Source organism: Ursus americanus, chromosome 26 (assembly GCF_024610735.1).
Source record: "Ursus americanus isolate L20-20 chromosome 26, mUrsAme1.1.p, whole genome shotgun sequence".
Lineage (NCBI taxonomy): Eukaryota > Metazoa > Chordata > Mammalia > Carnivora > Ursidae > Ursus > Ursus americanus.
The window spans coordinates 32,326,890-32,345,696 of record NC_142152.1 but is presented as its reverse complement, the minus strand read 5'-3'; the positions used below and the strand labels follow the sequence as shown (position 1 = coordinate 32,345,696).

General features: G+C 41.1%; 1 protein-coding gene across 3 annotated transcripts in view; it reads left to right on the top strand.

The window, feature by feature from the left end:
- The window catches only part of EFCAB11 (EF-hand calcium binding domain 11), a 143,449-nt gene extending 130,488 nt beyond the window's left edge, over positions 1–12,961 (top strand). For 2 of the 3 annotated variants that reach the window (XM_087856178.1, XM_045807649.2), the window contains one exon: positions 7,640–12,961. In XM_087856178.1, coding sequence (XP_087712304.1) covers positions 7,640–7,721 — 82 coding nt within the window. In that variant the 3' untranslated portion in view covers positions 7,722–12,961. The remainder of the gene's footprint in view (positions 1–7,639) is intronic. The other variant, XM_087856177.1, reaches the window with a different exon arrangement.
- The last annotated feature ends 5,846 nt before the right edge of the window (positions 12,962–18,807 follow it).

Here is an 18,807-nt window from a genome sequence, read left to right as displayed (position 1 = left end):
AGGAATCCATTTCAGACCACCTTGAACAACCCAGGGACTTTATTGGGTCAGGTGACTAAGAATTTTGACCTCAGGCATGCTTCAGGCCTGGTTTGATTAGGCTCCAGTTCACTCTGCTATTCTTCTAACTCTTTCTCTCACTGTGGATCGCCCCGTTCTCAGGCTGATAATTGACATTTACGAGCACGTACAGGAAATTTTTGGATCAATGCACCATTGGCTCACAGAACTGTGGAGACTGCACCCTTGTGGTACGAAAAGGACTATTGTAACACCAAGCTTCACCTCTGCATCCCAGCTGTCCAATGAAAGGGCTTCTCCTTAACTCACAGACAAAATTCCTAGGCTTCATTATGGTTGAACCAACTCTTTACCACTCAGCAGTGGCCAAGGAAGAAATGCCCCGTACCAATTGGCCAATCAATCCTTGAACCCCATCACTGGGGTGACGAGGGCAGGATTATAGTGCTTGGCTTCGGCTAGTTAGCTCCCACTCCTGGAGCTTGGGGTGGCAAGCCACCAACCGAAATCACACAGCTGCTGAGTAGCACAGAGGGTGTGGGGTGGCTGCTGGGGAAGGACCCAACAATATCCACTGTGTCTTTTATTTAGAAAGCTGAGCCTGGCCTTAGTGAGGCCACAGTTTTGCCTGGCTTGTGTCATTCTTCGTTCCTGACCTGGTCTGGCCAGCCTTTTTTTTTTTTTGAAGATTTTATTTATTTATTTATTTATTTATTTATTTGACAGAGAGAGACCGCGAGAGAGGGAACACAAGCAAGGGGAGTGTGACAGGGAGAAGCAGGCTTCCTGCCGAGCAGGGAGCCCGATGCGGGGCTCGATCCCAGGAGCCTGGGATCATGACCTGAGCCGAAGGCAGACGCTTAACAGCTGAGCCACCCAGGTGCCCCTGGCCAGCCTTTTATCCTTCACAGTTCATCCAACATGCCCAGTTCTACTACCTGCTCATGGCCAGTCCATGGCTGTACCTCTGTATACACAAGGCCAAAGTGCTCTCTTATACTTAGGAACATATTGTCCTCATACTAAAGGAACAATTGCTGACAGACTAAATATTATTAAATAAGACACGTGTATTAGAGAAGACTGCTCCTATCATTTTCTGGTAACCCCTGGCATTTCAGTTGTCTGGAGCTTCAAACTTCAGAGCTCTTCTTAAAGGCAATATTTCATTTGCTCTAAAAATGTTTCCAGAGGAACACTCTGATCTATTTCAAGTAGTGAGATGCCCCTTACCTGAATGAGAATCTGACTGACATGTTATTGCTGGTGGCAATTTAAATGCCCTAGGAGAACTTCATCTCTCAGAATAAACTTTCCACTATGTCTCAGCCTGGGTTCTTCCTGAGAGCAGGGCTCTCGGTGAGGGATCACATGCAGGTGGTTTGTCCGTGAGCAAGAGCAGAACAGAGAGTGAGGGCAACCCAGTACAAGGATCTGTGAACCAAGTTTGTTACTTCTGGAAGCGACTAGAGCTCATTCCCACCAGAACCCCCAGGGAGCCGAGAGTACGACTTCGGAGTTGTCTGCCTACCTGCCTGAGGGACAGGAGAGAGCCGATATCCACTGACGTCTGCTCCCTCACTGGGCAAGAGTTGCCCCGCGGGGTGTCAACGCCTTATTTTTTCACACTTGCAGGCGGCATCTGTGCAAGGGCCACACCCAGGTGTTAGCAGTCCCAGGAAGACAGAGATCCTTGGTGTGGGGTGCACCGAGGGCGGTACTCCAGCCATGACCGGGCTAAAAGTTGGGGGTGAGAACACGAGGTGGGCGCGCAGGGAGTCCACCGCACACTAAACAGCCAAAGTCACACGGGAACCTAGAAAAGACCAGAAACCATCCACACATCTCTTTTATCTTTCCTGCGTGTCCAAATGGCTTTTCTTAACATGTGTCTTTAAAAAGGTAAAATTAATAAACACATTACCAACTGGATTGCCATGGAGCCCTGCAGGACTCTCATCAACAAAGAGGCAAGCACGCCGGTGGAAAGAACCAGCGGGCTCCTCAGAAGAGAAGGCTGCTTGCAGGAGAAGCTGTCATCATCACATCTTCAATTGGCGGGTCCTCTCATCCCCAGCAGGGGCTCCTTGCTTGGAGGGTAATTTCTATTCTCACTGTTCAGTCAGGATGACAGCTTTGTCCCTAATGTGATGGCAGTTTTGACTTTAGTTTAAATTATTCCATAAAGAATCAAAGAGAAAGAGATTCTCTCTCTTTTTTTCCCCACCCCAAAAATTCCACTAAGAAAACTTTTCTAATTTAAATCTTTGCCTCCACATTAAATTTCTCATTCATGTTTCAGGTGAATCAAATACAGCGTCAACTTTCAAAACCCTGTGTGACTATCACAGTGACTCAAAATAATTGCTGTCTGTCAGTGTATTTGCTGGGAACACAGATATGCCTGTCACTAGCTCTGTTATCACGCCAAGAGTTTGCCTCCCGAGTGCGGTCTTCTCTGGGCTCAATTCAGAACCTTAGTGTCAGCAAGGCAGAGCACTGGGGCAATTATCTGCATAATCCATCCTAGAAACATGTGTGCCTCAGCTGTCCCCAAAATTACCTGTTTAAAAAAAAAAAAGTCCTTAAAGAAATTATTTTAGTAGGTGTAGATTTAGCTGGAATGTTCCAAAGAACTGCCTCCAACTGTGGTTCCTCTAGCTTAGTACTTTTGAACTAGGGACGATTTTGTCCCTCAAGGGACAATTGGCAATATCCAGGGACATTTTGGGCTGTCATAGCTGGGGAGCGAAGAGGGGGGTTACCACGGACATCGTGACGGTGGAGCCCAGGGATGCTGCAGTGCCTGGGACAGCCCCCCCACAGTAAGGATTATTTACCCAAACCCTGCTCTAGCTGGTGAGGGTTTACACGTTGTCAAATAAGGCTGTCCTTTTAGAAAATTTGGACTGAAAGAAAATATTCCTTTAGTTGAAAAATATCAATATTATTAAAAAATACTTTAAAACAAGTAACCCAAAAGAGAAGTTTCTGCTTACTGTTTCAAGTTCTGGCCAAATGAATTAGACGTTTATAAGGGTGTAATTATAATACATACTAGTTTGTGTTCTTGTTTCCACTTAAAAACATATAGTCTCAATATCTTTTTGATAGAGAATATTCCATGGTTTCAATGTAATGAAATTAAACTATTCCCTCTTTGTTTCTTTCCCTCATTTTTAATTTTTAAAAAATTATTTATTTAATTTTTTTTTTTTAAGTAACTTGGGCAAAAGCACGTACTCCAATCTGAATCTGGCTTGGGAGACCTGGCCATGCGGCTCTCTTGAATTATTTTACCAAAACTGTTTTCCAAGAAATAGCTACTTTCTAAAGATGTCAAGAAATAGTTATTATGTAAATATTTTCATACAAGAAACACTTACTACTTGTGAAAAACAGTCACTATTTATGTATTTTTAAAATTAGAAAACCCCCTGTGTTTCTCTTCAGAAGGTATTAAAGCAACACTCTGGCCTCCCTTAGTAAAAGATTCTCCGTGTGAAACCCTGGCTCCTTCAGGGTGGGGCCCACTTAGCCTCTGGGTCACAGCCCATCTAGTCTGGGCTGTTGGAGTCCACACAGCATCACAAAAAGGAGAGAACAGAACCTTGCTTAACAAGTCAGGGTGTAACAGACAAATGCTAAAGCTCATGCTGATGAAAGTAATTATAACCACTTACAGGGTGAGTCAGAAAATGTTTATATTTTAACAGAAAACTGTCAGAACCTAGCTGAGTGGACACAGTCTGGTCTTGACTGAAATTCTCAATGTGTCCCAGTGTCGGCCTGGGTGTTCCTGTACATCACAGTTCAAGCAGTGTTGCCTGGAAGCCCTATTCCATGTCCTACAGGATTTTAAAGCACTTCCGAAGCTTTTTCACAATTTCTGGAAGGCCCGTGACTCTTGAGTTCTCATTTCTCTGCATTAATTCGGCTGATGGATCATCGAACCATTCCCCACTGTTCTTGCTGGCTCGTGCACCTGCTCAGGTGCAATTCCTCTCCTCACTCAGTCTCCAGCTTCGGAGTCAACACAGAACCCCCCCCCAACACACACACACACACACGCACACACACACACGCGCGCACACACACACACACACGCGCGCGCACACACACACCATCCCCAGTAGAGCATGTGCCTGTTGCACCCCTGGGTGAAGATACGGGAGGTTATAACGAGTGATACAGACACCTTTGAAGCACAAGGTAAACATAGCAGTGAGCTCAAGGACTTCTGATCACCACACCCCTGCAGACTTTCTCAGGGGCCATTTCCCTTCATGGAGCATCTCCGCCTCCTGCTTCTCCATGGCCCCTTCTTCCTCTTCTGTCTCTTATCTGTCTTGTCATCCCCTTCCACCTGAGGGTCCTAAGTTGTTCGTGCTGAGTTTCACAGAGCAGCTCGGCTCTGCTGAGTCTCAGCTCCACAGATCAGTCCCACATCTTCCTTTTGCATCTCAAAAACAAACCCGGAAGCCTTCGATTTAACTGGACCTACATTTCTAGAAAGTGGTTACTGTTAACAGCACTTATTTTCCTCTCATACATCTCTATGAGCTTTGTTAACTCCTTTGAAAAGCCAGTTCTGATATAGAAGCCTATATACTTGTCTGTGTCTCCATGCACGTGTCTGGCGGGAGAGCTGCTGCTCAGCTGGGTCGGAGTGCTTGGGCTTCGGCTACAGGGCGGGTTAGACTCAGATGTGTCTAGCGTCTGCCTCAGTTTCCAGTTTCCTGCTCTGTATTTATCTCTGTGTTGTTCAGCCCGACACTCGCGTGGTTCCTTCCATCTGTGTTCTGCTCGGCAGCCTCATTTGCCAGAGCTCATCTCTCACTTGGGCTCTCTTGTACCTAGTCTGTGTTTGCAAATTGCGATTGGTGGAGACCATAACTGACTATTCCTTGTGGTCCCTGGGTGATGGTTCCTAGGGGCCTTCTGCGGCGCTTATTATTCCTCCGGCTGGTTTCCAGACTCGGTAAAAGCAGAGATGATATACTCTGTTTCTTTGACCTCCAACACTTCCTGGGAAGTGGTAGATATTCCATAATGTTGGCAGCTGGTTCTCCAGATTCGTGGATCCCACAAATTCAGGCGCTCTGCAAACATTTTTCATCTGCTGTGGGCTGAGAGGTGGGGACACAGCCAGAAACAAGAGAAAGTTCTCACCCTCCTCGACTTCATTTCTAGGTGGGGTGAGAGGTGGTGGAGTATTTTAGCGCTCAGTGTGTGCTGGTGACACCAAAATAGCACCCTCTCCTTTCGGAACCAGAGCAAACTCCTGCTGAGGCGGAATGCGGCAAACAGGAACCATGAAACTGGGTACCTAGTGACGTGTCTTCCTCTCAGCGCACACCACTTCTGGCCCCCGGCCACACTGCGATTCACGTGCGGGGGCCGTGAAACCTTCCTTCTTCAGGATAATTCCGCCTGCAAAGAAAAACAATATATTTCACCTTTTAAAATTATAGCTCTGAAATGTGAATTTCCTCTTGACCCTCCTTGAGACAACCAGACCTGCTCTCTCTCTCAAACACACACACACACACACACACACACACACACACACACACACGAGGAGGAAAAGTCAGAATATAGAAGGTATTTTACCACATCTCTCTCCAAATATAAACACAATGTTCCTCCATTCATTATGTGAATAAAATGCCACCACAAACCTTAGGAATAAACGTCTCCATTTTAATAATTCTTGGTTATATTGTGCCCACTTTATGATGGGAAGTTTTGGCAAAGACAGCAAGAAAAATAAGTGAATGCAATTACAATGAAGGTTATTTACTGAGAAAAAGGATGCCCTTTTCCACAAACATTCAGCACCTAAGTGAACAAACACACTGAGAAAATATTATCAGAAGCAGTTTATTCAAAACATTACTTTTCTAGGTTATCCTCTTAACCCACCCTCTGGGATTTATAGTTCAACCAGACCAGTTCAGAGTGGAAAGAAAAAAGGCCTCTTATCTAATCCAATTCCTTGGGAAAAATACTTAGGCAATATTAAGAATCTTCAATTATCTAATTTAATAAAAGGGAAGGTTTATATTCTGTAGTCAGTAACATGTGATACTGATTATTTCTAATCCCTTAGAAGAGATCTGACATTCTGCTTTTGGTCCTGTATAGCATGAAATCATCATGTATATTTTACCAAAAGAAGTAGCAAGAATAATGGCCTCTGCAGTCTGCAGTCATTTTATACTAACACACTGCAACATGGTTTTGCCCTGGGGCAGAGAAGTAGGGATTTTCTCTACTTCAAAAGAATGAAAAATTATCATCACTATCCAGAACCATTATAGACTTCAGAGACTTTGGCATGAAATATTCAGAAAGTTTATTTTAGAATTCAATATTTTAAAAGCTTGCTTTAAAACTATTACAGTGATTAGTGGCTCTGTTACTTGGGCCAGTCTTTGCTTTTAAAAAGCCCTATGTCATGGTTGATACCATTCGTTGTTTCAACAAAATGTAATTTGCATCAACCACAAGAGCTCCACATAAGGAATGTAATGCATTGTTTTGGAATGCCCCCCAAAGAGGAATTGTGACCACTACTCATCAGTTATCCTTTCAAACATACTTCTTAAATAAACGTTACTTTTCCTGGTCATGGTTGAAATGTGTTTCTAATGCTGTGATTTTTGTCCTTCTGACATGTATTGTCTTACCCATGTGGAGGGGGTGCTATTTCTCTGTTCCCGTCAAGGGAGCAATGCTCCTGTCTCAGCGGTTCTAGGGATACACGGGGCCAACCCGACTGAGGCCACCCACAGCCTCAGCCAACCAGCCAGAGGCTCCCATCTTCACCACTCTTCCTAGGAGTCAGAAAAGCTCATCGGGTGTTTGTGAGGATTTAACAGAACTTCCAAGGCCAGTGAAGACTCCTGGAGCTAGAGTTAGCCACGTGTAATTGCAGTACAACCACTTCTCCTTGGACTATTCTATTTAAGTAGGGAGGCAACGTGCAGTGGAGTACTTAGAGAGCCTTGGATTGGGAATGTCATGGTCTTGATTTGCGTTCCAAGTCTGCTACTTACCAGCAGTGTGATCTTGTGAAATTGGACTGTTTTCAGCTCAGTGTCTCTTTCTGTAAAGTGGACCCATCCCAGCATCATGCCGAGATTCGATGAGTTGAGGAATGTCAAGGCAGTGCAGTGCACATGTCAGTCATTGTTCCCATCATTGCTATTTCTTCCTAAAACATTTTTCTTATCTCTCGTTGGTTTATTCCACATTTCTGTTGTGCAATGCATATATAGATTTGTTGAGATATCACAGAAGGAATGTGCGGGATGATGAGAAAAACCATCACTTCTGCTTTAAAAAAAAAAAAAACAACACCCGTGCATTTGGCTTCATTCCTTTAAATGTATTGAATATATTATTTCTGTCGGTTTTAATAAATACCTTTTCCTTTCCTTCCCACCATAGGCATTATCAGTGTGAGAAAAAAATAAGCATCAAATTTGCCTTCAAGTGGATGCTTCTCACTCATAGACATGCGAAGAAATAAAGATTGTGGAGTGCTCTTGATGCACAAGTGTGACAAAAATAACCTGTAAATAACTAAATAACTTTTTGTTTCATTTTCCAGGGAAGTAGATCAAGACTCAGATGGTCTTGTCAGCTTTAAAGACTTTGAATATGCCATGAACTATGGACAAAATGAAGCCTAACTACTGTGAACTGCTTTTGGCAACTTCTGGGGAGACAAGTAGATCGTAATGTATATTTAAATGTCAAACTCTGCTCCGCTAGTGATGTAATTATGCTGCATACTTGTGACTAAACGCTCCATTGTGGGTTTCAGATGCTGATATGACTTGCATGGCAGAATCCTAGAGGTGGTCATTATAGGTCGTCTTCCATGGGGCTAGCAGCCCTGAGCCAGGTTGCTGCTGGCTCTGCCACTGAGGCCGGCTCCCACCCCTCCTCTTCACTCTCAACCCACCACACCCACCCACACTGCAGGCTGGGGTGCTCCACTCACTAGTCCTCACCACCCCACCTGCTCCCTCCTTTGTTCTCATTAGTTCCTAATGTCTGGAGAGAAGTCACCTTTTCCTGCCAACGGTGCCAGTTTCCTTCTTGCATTCAACTTTATTTGAACGAATAATAGCACCTGTATATACTGAGTGCTTAACGATGTTTCAAGCAATGAGCAAAAAAGCATTGGAAAAACAAGGACTTAAGATTTCTCGAAGATAAAGTACCCAGTGTCAAAATCATCATTGTAAAATGGCCCTAGGGCATTTGCTGTACACGATTAAAAAAAACCAGATTGGACTGACACAAGTAAGTCTTCTCGAGCCGTAGACAGAGGAAGAACAGAGTTCAGTAAGGAAGGATACTGGGGGCAAAAGATTTATTTGCAGGGCCCTTTCGGTTGGCTTGGGCCCGGGGTTCGTGTGGCTACCCAGCTGTCCTCTGCTGCACGCTTCCTTGTTGTGGGTGGCCCCACCTGCACCAAGAGCCTGAGCCGTGTGCGTTCACGTTCTCCATGTCTTGCCCTCCCACCTGTGGGATCTGGTAAGTGCCGTACCAGATCGAAAACTGTGACACTGGACCTCCAGCACTTATTTTAAATAAATGCTGGTATCATTGCCGATATTTTATCTCTAAGTGTTCAGAAATCGTAACATTAAGATGAGGAAAACATCTAATTCAAATTTTAAAAGTAGTAGACATTTAAAGATCAAGTACAAATATACATTTGTAAAATAGAAACATTAAACAACCATCATTCAAACACAAATTATTGGCAGATAAACTTAAAAATAAGGTCTTAAAACTGTTACAAGTCAACGGAACCTCAGGAGACAAAACAATATAATTTGATGTTCTTGGAATAGAAAAAAAGGACATTAGGTAAACACTAATAAAGAATGTACTTTAGTTCATAATAAGTACTCTCTTCACAATTTTTCTGCAAATCTAAAATGATTCCAAAATAAAAAGATTGTTTAAAAACTTTATTCAAAGATTAGCAAACTAAACATTATCAAAAATGAAGAAAACATTGAAAATCATTGAGAAGTACAAATGAAATATTATTTCAAAACCAAAGTGGATTCCAGGTGTCCTTGAGTATCATGTGTGTTTTAGTACAGATTGTTCCAGCTGGTGGAAGGCCCTTTCTGACTTTGAGTAGAGTTTTAGTTCAGGAAGTGTTTTCATCAGAACTTAAATAGTTGAGTCATTGGTCTTCATCTCGATATATAAGTGATACTGATTTTAGATTTCTTAAATATCAAAATCAGAGTAAGCCACCAACAAAGTGCCGGTATTTCAGAAATTGCCAGAATGCCAAAACCTGGAATTGCAGTCACTATTTGGACCTTATTTCTCCCGGGAAACATGACAAGAGAAAGAGAGGATTCACTTTCTCCAGTTGACGTGGGCGGCAAGAGGCCAGGCTGGGAATAGCTATCGGGCAACTCCCTTGACCCTGGATTAGTCCAGGCTTTTTTTGGTCTCAATGACAGAAATCTACCCAAACAAGCTTAGATGTAAAGGGAACTTACTAGAAAATACTGGGCTAGCTTATGGAGTCTGACATAGGACAGTGGTGCAGCTGTGTGCAAGTTTCAAGTGCAAGTACCTCCAGACCCCGCCTCTCTGCCATAATCACCATCAGCCTCACATGGTTCCAAAAAGGAGTTGGCCCGTGATCTGTCCCATTCCAAGTCCAAAGACCCCAGAAAGAGGGTCTGGTTGGCCTCTGGATCAGTCAGCTCTGGTTCATCTAAAGGGTATAGACATGGCCACTGGACACTCCCAAGCATACTAAGGGCTGGCCACAGGGAGTGCAAATTCATAAAAGCCAGGCAGCCATTCCATTTTCTTAGAAGAAATTGCACTTAGTCTAGGATGGAGAGCCTAGGATTTGCTGCTTAGGAGGGTCCAGGCTCTCAGAGCAAAGACCAAAACAAAGGGGAGGTGAGAAGCTGCTCGTGTCACCTTCCCCTCCTTATCACTTCCCCTAGGCCCAATCCAAACCCTCATCTTGTAAGTTTTCCCTTCAGCTTCTCACTTCCAGGTCCCAGTCCCTACCCTCATCCCCAAGCCACATGATGCTGTCTGTATAGGGGGACTTTGTTGGTCTGCCCTCAGTTGAATTGCCCAAGGGTGGGCATCTATGCAAGTTGATCAACTCTGTCCCTTCCCTTGGAAGACATCAAGAACATGAGTGAGTGAGACATAGCAGTGCGCTCTTCTGAGTGGCTGAGTGGGTGGTTATGACTCAGGAGCAAATGGCAGACATGTTTTCCACCACATGGCCTAGAAAACCGAGGCAGCTGGTTTGCAATGAGAGCAGAAAATGAAATAGAGGAGAACAAGAAAGAAGCTGGAGAAACCCTATGCTGCTTGCTTTCTGATTAAAGCTTGTGTGCAAAGCCCAGTCATAACCCTTTGGGTCCTATGAGGTAACCCTGTATCCTTCCAATAAATCTTTCTGCTCTAGCCAGCTGGAGTTGCTTTCTGTTATTTGAAACCAAGAGAACCCTAACTGTTATAAGCATAGAGCCAAGGACAGAGTCCTAGGTAACATCAACATTTACTGGGGCAGCAGAGAAAAGAGTCTTCTAAAAAGACTAAGAAGAGATAGTTGAAGATGGAAGAGGAAGCACTTCTGTCTCCAACATCCCAGCCTCTACTTGATCTATCACTATAATCAGCTCCAGTCTTCCCCTGTGGCAACAGCTCTCAAAGAGCTCACCAGTGATCTCCTACAGGCAAACCCATCAGCACCTCTAAGACCTCATTGCACTTGTCTCTTCTCCTGGGCCCTTCTCTCTTTAGGCTCCATGACATTGCCCTCTCGTGGTATCTCTGTGCCCATTTTTTCCTACTCTTTTCCTGATTGCTCTCCTACAGCCATCATGTTGTATTGTTAGTATTCTCCATGCTCCTGTAATTGGCCAGTCTTGATCAGTATTCTCCAAGGATCATTTCATCTGCTCCCAAGACTTCAGCTAACACCTTTATGGATATGACTCCACAAAGAAATCTTTATCATTAGTCTTGACCTCTGCTCAACACAGACCCGTGTTTTCATTTGCCTGTTGGACATTTCCACCTCAATTCCAAACTCACTGAACTAAAATCAGACTCATTGTTTCCTCTAATTTTCAAAATTGGTTTCGCACTCTGTGTTTTCTATTTCTGTTAATGGCAACCACCCGGCGACCCACCCTGAGCTTTCATCCAAGCCAGCTGCCTCAGGGTTCTTTTCAAGTCTCCCCCATCTTCCTCCGCTCTGACATTCAGCCAGTCACTGTGTCTGCAGTAACTCTGTGACATTTTCTTCCAGCCCATCATGGTCTCCCTGCTGTGTTCTGATTCCCACTCCCATCCTCCCATCCAGCCATTCGTTTTTCTTTTCATTGGTATAAAGAAGAGTAAAGGATGTGCTGATAAGTAAGAAACAGACCCCGCTGTCAGGAAATTTTGTCTAGCATGTCAATTATCTTCCCAAAGCACAGACAAATTTATTTTTTCTCTGCTCCAAAGCTCTTAGTAGCCACCTTTTCTATCCGATAATGTCTCAACCTTTAATATGTCATTCAAAGCCCTCTATAATCTGGTTTCAACTTATATCTTCAGCTTCATCTTTCACAACTCCCTCTATCATCCCATCCCACAACTAGGTAACTCACACATGCACATGGTCTCTTAGCCACGAAACACCAAAATGGCGAGCAGATCTTTGCCCCAAGTAGAAAAGTAACAAGTAACCTTGGAATTAATATCTGATGAGAAAATAGGAAAATGCAACCATAAAACAATAAAATCCAATGAAAAAAATACTGGGCCACCTTCATCCTAATGAGTATTCCCTCCTCACAGTTGTGACCTTCAGAAGAGGAAATGGGGTCTAATTATACTAAGTATTTTGTATTTTTAAAGATTTTATTCTTGAAAATTTATTGAGATAGTTTTAGTCCACTTCTTTTTACAAATGAGGAAACTAGTCTCAGAGTCTAAGTGACTTGACTCAGGCCAAGTGATGAGGGTGGGTGGAGAGTGTCAGGACGATGATGATTCAAACCTGTCAACCTCACTAAATACCTTCCTACCATGCTGTGTTGCCTCCAGTGGGAAAATCATCCATGACATTGGTCCATATTCTATAGTTACACTTTGTTTTTGACCCAAAATGAGGTTTTCCAGATTCATTGGCCACACCAAGTCAAGCATCTAACATGTAATAGGTTATATTAAATATTAATTCCCATCTTACACATCACTAGGCTTAACCCAAACTCCATTGGATAATTAATCAAACCCACATTCCATTGGGTTATTAATCAAATCAAAGATTTGCCACCAGACACAATCTCTTTTAAAGTGTGCTGCAGGTGTAATGAAAAGAAGGGGCACCTGCACCCAATGTTCATAGCAGCAATGTCCACAATAGCCAAACTGTGGAAGGAGCTGAGATGTCCTTCAACAGATGAATGGATAAAGAAGATGTGGTTCATATATACAATGGAATATTACTCAGCCATCGGAAAGGATGAATACCTACCACTACAGTGACATGGATGGAACTGGAGAGGATTATGCTAAGTGAAATAAGTCAATCAGAGAAAGACAATTATATGGCTTCACTCATATGTGAAATATAAGAAATAGTGCAAAGGATCATAGGGGAAGGGAGGGAAAACTGAATGGGAAGAAATCAGAGAAGGAGACAAACCATGAGAGACTCTTGACTGAGAAACAAACTGAGGGTTGCAGAAGGGGAGGTGGGTGGGACGTTGGGGTAAGTGGGTGATGGACATTAAGGAGGATGCGTGATGTGATGAGCACTTGGTGTTATACGCGACTAATGAATCACTGAATGCTACATCTGAAACTAATGATGTACTATATGTTGGCTAATTGAATTTAAATTAAAAAAATAAAGTATGCTGTGGGCTCTAAAGATAATTGTCAAAGAAGAGTTCTAGAAATGCTCTAAACAATGGAAGCATTTTTAAAATAGATATGCATTTTTGCAACACTTATCTCTGTTGCACAAATTCTGAACGATGTGTTTCGCCAATCACACTATTTGGTGTTCACACTTCATTTGCAGAAGTATAATTTAGGATTAATAAAAACAAACCATTGGTTAGATTACTTTTTCTTGTACTTTTTGAGGAATCTGTTTAGAACTGCAGAATTAGCTGCTCACAAAGTGACCTTTCATACTAAACAAATTTAAATCAGCTTGGCCCCATGGATTGAAAAGTGGCTTAAGGCAATTTAACATAAAACAGTTGAACATAATAAAATATTAAGTGCTTAATCTAAATTTCTTAGATTACTAAATTGGTAAAATACTCAGAAATGTGAATCAAAAAGAACATTATTGTAACTTCACAGAAAATGCAGATTAATTTACATGAAAACATAAACTGAAATCCAGATATACTCCCTATTTTAGGGTTTACTGATCCTTGAAAAAAAAAACTACAAAGAAGAGCAAAACAGTTAAGTTTGCTATAGTATGTGACTTTAGGAAGAACAATTTCAATAAATTTTGAATTTATAGAAAAAAATTGACCAAGGATCTAGAAATATATCACATGTACTATCAAAGTAACAGTCATTGTAAAGTAGAAGCCAGGTTTGGTCATCTTCTTCAATTTAAGGAAGTTCACCTCTCTTTTAAATGATGTTTCTAAGGCCAAACATTGCAGCAATAGTGCTTGAGTCCATTTCTTTCTTTCTTTTTTTTTTTAAGATTGTATTTATTTATTTGAGAAAGAGAGTGAGAGGGCATGAGCAAGGGGAGGGGCAAAGGGAGAGAGAGGAGCAGACTCCCTGCTGAGCAGAGAGCCTGATGTGGGACTCGATCCAATTCGGGGCTTGAGACTTGACTCTGGGATCATGACCTGAGCCAAAGGCAGATGCTCAACCGACTGAGCCACCCAGTTGTCCCTTGAGTCCATTTCTTTATCAAGCTTTCCCTACTGCTATCTGCATTAGACTGTTTGTGGGATGAAGCTTGTTTATTTCTTTTTCCCCCTTTTTCCTTCCCTTCCTTTTTTTCTTCTTTCTTTTGCTTTTACTATCCCTCTCATATTCACAAATAGAATTAAATACATTGGACCATCCAAGATTCAATTGGACCTGCTTTTTTTGGCTGATACACAAACTTATATCAACAGCTTTTCCCCCCTACTACAAATAAAAACCAAAATTCCAGGATACTTCGTCTTCCATTATATATGGAAACTTCTTGGCCATTATCTCTTCAAATACATCTTCTGCCACGTTCTTGAAGAGAATGTCCTGTCGGACTCCAATTATACGTATGTTATACTGAGTATATTATCTGAAAGGTCTCTCAATCTCTGTTCTCTCCCTCACTTCCTCCTCTTCTCTTCCTCCTCATCTTCCTCATCTTCCTCCTCTTCCCACCTCTCAGTTTCAGTGTAGTAATGTTTACTCTCATATATTGCTAGTGGGAATGCAAAACGGTACAGCCACTTTGGAAGACAGTTTGACAGTTTCTTACAAAGCTAAGTATAGTCTTACCATATGATCCAGCAATCATACTCCTACATATTTACTCAACTGACTTGAAAACTTCTCTCCACATAAAAACTTGCACATGAATGTTTATAGCAGCTTCCTTCATAATCACCAAAAACTAGAAGCTACCAAGATGTCCTTCAGGAAGTGAATGGATAAACAAAATGTGGTACAGTCACACAATGAAATTATTATCCAGCAATAAAAAGAAATGAACTATCAAGCCACAAAAAGACATGGGTGAGTCTTAAAATGTGTATTCAGTAATAAAGCCAGTGTGAAAAAGCGTGAAAAAATTATGATACCAATGTAACATTCTGGAAAAGGCAAAACTATAGTGGTCACTAAGAGATTAGTAATTATCAGGTTTTTTGCAGGGTGTGGGTTAAATAGGTGGAGGAACTTTTTAGTGTGGCAAAAAATACAAGATAAGCCTGGAGCATCTTGTAGTGTTGGAAAATAAGGTAGTGCTCAAAAAGCAAACAAACAACAAACAAAAACAAACAAGAGCCCCTTGTTGACAGAGGGTGTGACAAAGGGATGAAGGAACCAACAGAAAGAGCACCCAGTGACTAAAGTCGGAACGATTTGAGCAACAAAATTGATAAAGTACTATTGGGTTGTAACCTAAAGTATAAAGTAAATATCCTTGAGTCCATACTGATTCAAATAAATGATCGAATAAAGAAATAAATGAAAGAGTAGAGACAAATCTCCCTTGCAGAAGAATTCCAAATGATTTATGTAAGTACTCTGCCCTCTAAGAGAGGGAGCACGATTCTCCATTTCTTAAGTGTGGACTGAATATAGTGACTCTCTCCCAAAGAGTATGGTACAAGTGGAGAAACCTGACAATCACTACCCAGCCAGGTGATCAAGGTCAATATTGACAGTAATAAATCATGTTGATATTATGAACCCTTATGTAGGTGATGACAAGGACACTTTACCTCTCTGGATTTTCTCCCCAAGACCCACAACCCCAGTCTAATCATGAGGAAAGCATCAGACAATCTCAGTTCAGAGACATTCTACAAAATGCCTAATACTCCTCAAAAATGTCAAGGTCATCAAAAATAAGGAATGCCTGAGAAACTGTCACCGCCGAGAGGAGCCTAAGGAGACATGACAACCAAATGTAATGTGATAGCCAGGATGGGGTCCTGGCATAGGAAAAAGACATTAGGTAAAAATCCAGGAAATCTGAATAAAGTAAGAACTTTAGTTAATAATATTTTACCAGTATTGTTTCCTTCACTATAACAAATAGTACCATACTAATATAAGATGTTAATAATAGGATACACTGGGTTTGAGATATATGGGAACTTTGTGGTATTTCACAGTTTTTCTGTAAATTAAAACTATTCTAAAATTAAGTTTATTTAAAACTTTTCATATTACAGCTTTACTGTATGGTGGAAATTATATCCCATGCTACTATTTAAATTTCTAACTAAAGTATAAATGTCAATTAAAAATATGCAAAGGGATACATAGCTTTTCAATATAATGTTATGGGATACTTTAGCAAAAAACTTTGAAAACCACCACTTTATGGCACCTCTATAGGACTCTTTGAACTCTCAAAGGTCAAGCCTTTGCCATGGGGAAGTATATTCACAGCCTCTTACATGATTTGGGTTGGTTTCTGACAAAGAAGAGACCTCATATGGTTTAAAGTACTTGCTTTTGAATTGCATTTGGAGAACCTTCAAAAAACTAAGAAAAAAGTCCCCAGCTTTCCTATTATATTACTTTCAATATACATTTCAAGGAAAGAAATCCCTTAGCTTTGGACCTATTGAAAAGAAAGTCCTTTATTCTTCTTTTGAACTTCATAATTCCTCACAACGCTGAGAAAGCTGTAAGGTGCAATCCACCCACAAGGTATGGTTCCTAGATTCTGCCTGTGTCCAGTCTCAAAAGACCTGTTAATATAGCCAACACATGGAAACTTCAGTGCCCATTGATGGATTAATGGGTAAAGAAGGTGTACTGTGTGTGTGTGTGTGTGTGTGTGTGTGTGTGTGTGTGTGTGTGATGGAATGTTCTGGAATGATGGAATATTATTCAGCAATAAAAAAAGAAATCCTGCCATTTGCAACAACAAGGATGGACCTTGAGGGCGTTATGTTAAGTAAAATAAGTTAGAGAAGAAATATACTGTGTGATTTCAATTCAGTTACACCTGGAATCTAAAAAAACCAAATTCACAGAAACAGAAAATAGAAGAATGGTGATTGCAGGACTGTGGGAAATGGAGAGGTGTTGGTCCAAGGGTACAAATTTCCAGTTACAAAATGTATTAGTTCTGGAGATCTAATGAACAACATGGTGGCTATAGATAACAATACCGTATTATATATTTGAAAGTTGTTAAGAAAGTAGATTTCAAGCATTCATACCACAACTTTTTAAAAAAATAATTATGTCAGAGGATAGAGATGTTGACCAACCTTATTGTGGTGGTAATCATTTCACAATTTATAGGTGTACACCTTAACCTTACATTATATATGTCAATTGTATCTCAATAAAGCTGGGAGAAACAGCCTGTTAATGGTTGGAGAACACTAGCATGTTGTGAATAATTCTCCCTGTGTTCCCTGTACTCTTGGCAGCTTGGCCTCAGCTTGGTCCTGCATCATAGCCATGGAAGCAAGCATGGTCACTGTGAGATTACTCAGAGACAAGTTTGGTTTTATAAAGTTAATATTTTACTCATTAAAGTTATAATGGTGTCTTAGTCTGTTTGAGCTGTTATAACAAGAATACCATAGCCTGGGTGGTTAATGAACAAAAATCTTTTATTTCTCAGTTCTGAAAGCTGAAAGTCTGAGATCATGGCGCTGGCAGATTCTGAATCTGCAAGAGCCTCCTTCCTTATAGATGCTCATTTTCTCACTGTAACCTTACCTGAGCATTAATCCCATTCATGAAGGCTCTGCTCTCACAAGCTAATCTAGCCTCCCAGAGGTCCAACCTTCTAACACCAACACCTGGCGGTTAGGATTTTAACATATGAATTTTGGGGGGTGGGTAACAAACATTAAGACCAAAGCAAATAATAAAAAGCCTAGTTCTTCCTTAAGCCTTCATCTCATATACAGATCATACTGTTCTATTTACAAGTGTCCAAATATGTATTTATCACTTTCAGGTGGCTTTTATAATTCTCTTACATTTCCTTAAGTTTTAATTCTACCTATAAAATAATATATTGTTGTCTTTTCTTGATTGGTCTTTGTAGGTATTCATCACTTTTATTAATCTTATCAAAACATCAACTTTTGGGCTTGTTGCTTTTCTTTATTTTCTGTTTCATTATTTCTGCCCTTCTTTTTTTTTTTTTTTTCTTCTTCTTTCTCTTCTGCTTTTTTCCCCTAGCTACTTGAGAGGCTAAGGTCATTGATTTTCAGCTTTTTTTCTTTTCTTATACTTACATTTAAAGCCATGAAGGTCCTAGGGTGCCTGGGTGGCTATTGGTTAAGTGTCTGACTTCAGCTCAGGTCATGATCTCAGGGCCATAGGATCAAGCTCCACATCTGGCTCCATGCTCAGCGGGGAGTCTGCTTGTCCCTCTGCCCCTTACCCGACTTGTTCTCTGTCTCTCTCAAATAAATAAATAAAATCTTTTAAAAAGTAATGAAGTAAAGCTATGAATGTCCTAAACTGCTGCTTTGGCTGCATTTCCAAGTTCTAATACATCTTATCTTCATTATTGTTATCTTCTTGCTCATTGTTGTGATTTCTTCTTTGGCGCATGGTCTATTCAGAAATGAATTACTACATTTTCAAAAATATTTTTGGTTTTCTAGTTTTCCTTATTGCTTTCTAGCTAATTCTATCGGGGGCAGAGGACTTATTTTGAGTATTTTCAATCTTTGAATTAATTCTCTTTTAAGTCCTTTAACTTTCCAGTGAACAAAGACATCTTCCCATGCATTTAAATAAATGTTTAAGTATAAGTAACAGAACTCTATAATCTGATAAATCTTAATTTCCACGATGTTCCAATACTACTTGTGAACTCGGATTTCAACATGAAATTATAAATCTAGACCAACTTGTATTTTATGTGTTTTTTTAAGTTTATTTACTTTTTAGTACTCTCTACACTGAACATGGATGGGGTTGAGTCCACTACCCTGAGATCAAGGGTTGAATGCTGTTCTGATTGAGCCAGCCAGGCAGCCCTCCCCCCAACTTATATATATATATATATATATA